General features: G+C 35.5%; 1 protein-coding gene across 1 annotated transcript; it reads left to right on the top strand.

Moving 5' to 3' along the window:
- The first annotated feature begins 832 nt into the window (after positions 1–832).
- On the top strand, positions 833–3,140 carry LOC114739856 (MADS-box protein FBP24). The gene is made up of 6 exons (XM_028927956.1): positions 833–1,020; positions 2,240–2,306; positions 2,418–2,582; positions 2,689–2,730; positions 2,809–2,850; positions 2,958–3,140. The coding sequence occupies exons 1-6, from the start codon at positions 833–835 to the stop codon at positions 3,138–3,140; spliced, it is 687 nt and encodes a 228-aa protein (XP_028783789.1).
- The last annotated feature ends 2,860 nt before the right edge of the window (positions 3,141–6,000 follow it).

Below are 6,000 nucleotides of genomic sequence, written 5' to 3'. Positions count from 1 at the left end.
ACCCAATTGACTTATTTGGGGACATTAAGGAAGTAAGTTAAGTTGGTTATTTATTATAAATAAGTGTTGTTATTCCTAAAATATTCTTGCTAATTAAGTATATTGGCTAAAACTATTATTATTAGAAGGATTATTTTGGAAAAAAATACATAAATATAAGAGAGAAAATGGATTGGGTCTTATAATTAGGACCAAATAAAAAGTCAAATTGGGTCTTATAATAAGGACCGGAGGAGTATTTTGTTTTATGAAATTGAGGCCATGTCATTGTCAAAAAGACAGTGGTGATTGTTTGGGGTAGTTTTGGAATTTGACATGCGCGGCAGAATTTTTTTTAAGGTTTTAAGTAGGTCGAGTTTCAAGTCATTCTGACTAAGGAAAGGAAAAAGAAGATAAGTTGAGGTTTGAATTCACGCCTTGTTCCTCTCTCGCTCTTCTCTTCTTCTTATTATCATTATGAACACTCACTACTCTCCTAAAATGCCAGCACGCAAGCTTCCACTTAATTTTTCCACGCATCTTTAATGGTGTCTCCTTACTTCCCTTATTTTAAGAAAAAATCTGTGTTTTTTACGACGCCAAAATTACTCTATTCTCAACCTAATCTAAGCCAGTCGAGTAATTGCTTATATACTAAATTACCAATTATTGATAATATCTGTATTGCAGTGTGCATCACCATTTTTGCTGCTGCTTTTTTTCTGAGTGAACTCAAAAGGCCAGAAAGCAAAGGTATGATTATTTTTGTTGTGCTTTTGGTCTGTAATTTCTTTAACTGGTAATAAGAATAATGAATCAGTTATAAATGGTGGAGGAAGTTAGGGTTTTTGAGATGGGTCGAGGGAAGATAGAGATCAAGAGGATTCAGAACACGACCACCAGACAGGTGACCTTCTCAAAACGCAGAGCTGGACTTGTGAAAAAGACTCATGAACTTTCTGTTCTCTGTGATGCTCAAATTGGCCTCATCATCTTTTCTAGCACCGGCAAGTTGTTTCAGTACTGCAGCGAACCTTTCAGGTCTCTTAATTTCTGCTAATGAAATATTATCTGTTACAGATCACAGATCTGGCTATGAAGAGCTAGCTTCAGCTCTCTATCATACTGTCCTAACTTCTCCCACAACTATTTCTTACATTTTACTATGTACGCCTGCGCGTGTAACTTGGGAGTTTTCTTTTTCGAAGTGATCTGTGATTGTTGTTATAGTTTGATTTTTCTTTCCAAAACGGCTACTCGCTAGGGTTTGTGTGCGTATATGCAAGAAGGTTATTTATTTCGAAATTTAGAGAGATATATCAAAAGTTCTAGCTTTTTTGAGGTATTTGTTGATTTGTATCTTCGTTTTTCCTTTTGCTTGCATTGATGATCTGAGATTTCGAATAAATAAAATAATCTTGCGTGTTATTTGGATATTCATGGGTTTTAGAGAGAGAGAGGTGATATTCATGAGTTTTAGGGCTATGGCTGCCATGTTCTGAAACGTGAGGTTGACCTATCTGAGTAGCTTGGACTTTCAGTTCGCGGTTCTGACAGAGAGATCATAACAATATAAATCGCATGAGTTGATCTCATCATCTCTTGTTTATTTCTTTCTTCAGGAAACATATGGCCGATATCTTTCACTTTCTCTCATTTCTGTAGATCGCACTGTAATGAAATGAAAAGTTACCACTGATCGATAACTTGTGTTAATCAAATATACCTCTTCTTTCATTTAATTTCATCGGCTCTTTGTATTTGGAAACAGATTTTCTATTTTGGGGCAAAATCCAAGTTTCGTATTTAGGAACAGATTGCATTTCCTTTAAACTAAATGATGATTTTAGGTTTAATCATATAGCAGATCCTCTAAAGTTTTATTAGTAATATTCTTTTTTAATTGTCATGCAGAGACATATACAAGAAATATATAAAGCTCGATATATATGAAAACTGCAATAGAGTGCAGTCTCTCTCTCTCTCTCTCTCTATATATATATATATTTTAACTAATTAAACTTGTATGAAAGCAGTCATTTTCTATAACAAATAATTGTTTTCAAAGGCATATTCATTATTGTTTATATGCCATTTGGCTACATAATTAAACTCTATCTAGCTATAGAAATTAATGCCGCTATAAATAATTCAATGTTATATTAACATATAATTAATGACCTGGATATATTAAGTGCGGTAGATTAAATTTTTATTTTGACGTGGTGAGCAATCGTTGACTTGAAACTGAATTTCTCAGGATGGAGCAGATCATTGAAAAATACCAGAAAGCTACAGGAGTACGCATACCTGAACACGATAGTCGGGTAAATTCATGTCACTGCTTAGCTTGATCTTAAGTAGGCATATTTATGGAATTAATAATAGGTATATGCATGAATATACAATAATAAATTTGTAGCGGAGTGTGTTTGTAGGAAGATTTAGTGAGTGAGATGGCAATGCTGAGGCAGGAGACTCTGCGCCTTGAACTGGGAATTCAAAGGTACATCGGAGACAGCATGGGCAGTTTGCAGTACGAGGAATTGGCTAAACTCGAACAAGACCTTGAGATATCTGTCACCAAGGTCCGAAATCGCAAGGTAGGTGTACTCATTCCGTTCCGTGTGTGTACATATATACAAATATATATATATATATAATGATGAAGAAACACACCACTCTATCTTTGAACTGGCATGCATGCAGAATGATCTGTTGCAACAGCAGCTGGATAATCTGCGAAGAAAGGTGAGATGAATTAATAACCTTGTACTGTGAATGTCGCATGCATGCATGTTAATGATATATGTGTTTAACGTTGTTTAGGAAAGAATGATGGAAGAAGAGAACAGCTACCTGTCGCAGTGGGTACGTAGTACGATGGTTAATGAAATGATTAGTGATAGATTAAATGATAATGATATGAAGGAATGAAATGACACGTGATATTTTGTATCGATTGATATGATAACAAGATTCAGGAGCAGCGAGGGGGAGGAGGAGTGATGGAGAATGATGGAGAAGGACAGCAAATGATGGACCAGTTGCCATTCTATGAGGGCCAGACTTCTCTTCAGCTTGCTCCTCTCCACCTTCATCCCTATCTCCAGCTTGCCCAGCCCACCATTCATGACGCTTCTAATTCTCATCCCCACTAATCCCTTCATGCTACCTACGTACGTTAATTAGTTCCTACCTATCATAATCTCCTCTGTTTCCCTGCACTATGCTGTTTTCTAAACGCTGCGTTTTTATTTGTGCTCTTGCAGAGACATACCAGGTTGGAGATGCATGCTTCGTTGCCAATTATATTAAGCATATCTGCACTTAATCTTAATTCATCGACTCTCTTCTCTGCTTACAAATAACTTGCTTCCTTCCAGTCCAGTATAGTACCTCTATTAATTCTATGCTTATTTGAATCGGAATACTATATTTAGTTCATTATCTATCAAAGGCTTTGATTTTGCATGTGAAACAAAATGAAACAAAACCATTACAAATTTGATCACTTGCAATATACGAAGTCCAGAATGATGTAACTATTTGGTACCTATTTATAGATACTTATATTGCTCAAATTGACGCCAGGCCACTGTATAGGATAGAAATGAAAAAATCAATAACGAAGACATGCATGCATGTAGCTACGCCTCTGTCACTGCCTCAACACCATCCTGCATCTCCGAAGCAGCTGAATTTTAATTTCACGCTTCTACCGCTCCTTTCAATTTCGGAATCTGCCCCCCTTTCTTGTGTGTAACTGTTAAATGTTCATGTTGGAGTTGTAGCTTATAAAGTTTTCTGGGTGGGAGGGTATTGGCTGCATTCGTCAATGTGCTTTCCCTTGTATTGTTGCTCGCAGGTGGGATGTCTCGGATTACCGCAGGGACTGTGGCGTTTTAACTTTCTCTCTCTGTTTTTTTTTTTTTCCGGACTAACTTGCCTGGTCAGCATGCCAAATAAGCAAATCGTGTTAATATCACATCACCAATATTACCACTACTGTTAACTCCACGTGTTCAAGAAAATAGAGAAACTAGCATTTCCGACAAAACTTGAAGAGATGAAAAACCCGGATTTAAAACCATAGATATCACCAATAACTTGTTAGTTGAGATAGTAGCGGCCTCACCCTCATAAGGAGGAGAACGTAAGTTTGAATCTCGAGAAATGCATTTATTGGGAGGGCTATTTTTTAACCGCTCTAGGTCTAAAAGGGATTAGTCTCAAGTCCAATGCGATTTGAGAATACCCTTATTTCACCTTAAAAAACCATAGATACCAAAATCAAAATTTGATAAAATTATAAATAACAATAATGATATTAATCCTATATATCTTTTGATTGCTAAAAAATAAAATGTATCAATGAGTCAAGCTCAGATTTTATCTTTGATGAATGGCAAGAAGCGGTTTCAGTGCTCATCGTATTGATGAGCACCATGATATTTATCAAATCTCAACTATTCAAACTTAGTATGGACGATCGAGATTTAATATTTCAGATTTTTTTCAAAATTTTTTTTCTTTTAATATCTATATAAGCCAAAATAAATGTAATATCTTAACTGTAAGTATTTTAAAAAAAGAAATTTTTTATTTAAAAATTACCAGTTGAAAGTTTCAAATCTAGACTATTAAAACTAATTTTGAATAATTTAGATTGCACCATGATGCTTATCACTGCAATAAGTACTAAAACTAATTCCATGATTGGCCACGATTAACACAAATATATCTAGCTCGTGCTGCATTGTGCATAAGGTGTGCTCATTTATAATTTGGACGTCTTCTTAAAATGGTTTTTATTTTACTTTTACTCGCTGAAGACTAAATTGTAACACCTTGTTCATAACATCGTGTATGGACAGCGTGACATAGCACAGGAACAGTTCTAGTTTATACTGTAGTGTGTTATATGGCTATGGTAATAATTAACCAATGAAAGGTATTGACTGGGTTAATTCCCTAGTTTCACTCAGACGTGTGGAATTTTATATTCTTTCTTGCTTCATATTCTTTTCTTTGATGACTGATCTATTGCTTATAGCAACTGCGGGACTCATGAATTTGCCTGGTTTTCGGATTCAAAGGTTATAAGATGGAAAGTGCCCGCTTTGTGAACAGTCCTAGAAGAATTCCCAGCCTTTCTAACTGACAGCATCGGGAAACCGTGTCGTTTCAAGATAGAGATGACAAAATTGGGTCTGGGTTGTCCAGAGTCCGTGGGCCGAAGCCTTCAGAAGTTTATGGTTTTATGGGATCCATGCCTGTTGGTGCTTCAGGTCTTGTTTTATATTCCACTAGCGAAAAATAAGCCTTGAGCAGTTTCTTTGTCTTTATTTGAATTCTTTTGATTCTGTGACATTCTTAGAATGCTTTGCCGTTTCTGATTGCTGCTGACGGTGCGTTTGGCACGAGGGATTTGGAGGGGAGGGGAGAGAGGGAGGAGGAATGATTTTAATCATTTCTTCTTGTTTGGCAACACACAAATTTTAGGAGGAGGATTTAGAGAGAAAAGGCTATATTTTATCATGTTGTGACTATTATGCTCATATTTATGTTTAATATCCCTATACTACCCTAAATCCTTCTCTTCTTGTCTCCAGATGCTGCTTTCTCCTTTGTATGACCAAATATTTCATTTAAAGATAGGATACAATACAAGTTAGTTGAATATTACTTTAGTCTTCTTTTCAATAATACTTCATGCTTTAAAGTATATTAGAATTTTGGTATAAGCATTGCCCAATATATTAAATGTTATTTACAATTCTATTTTATTAAACATTCTATAAAATTTGAAAAAAAAATCATCTTGAATAAGGCAAAATTGTCCATGTCAAAATATTTTTCCCTCCTCTCTCTTTATGAACCAAACAAGGTAATATTAAAACTCTTCTCCTCCCCTCCTTTTTATAAATGCAAACCAGGTAATGTTAAAATTCTTTCACTCTCCTCTCCTTCCCTTCCCTCCATTAAAATTCCTCTCCTTTCCTTCCTCTCGGTGAGATA

Source organism: Neltuma alba, unplaced genomic scaffold, assembly GCF_004799145.2.
Source record: "Neltuma alba isolate B1F8T4 unplaced genomic scaffold, ASM479914v2 tig00002944_pilon, whole genome shotgun sequence".
NCBI lineage: Eukaryota > Viridiplantae > Streptophyta > Magnoliopsida > Fabales > Fabaceae > Neltuma > Neltuma alba.
The sequence above is the reverse complement of the archived record's forward strand: the minus strand, read 5'-3'. Positions and strand labels throughout refer to the sequence as shown.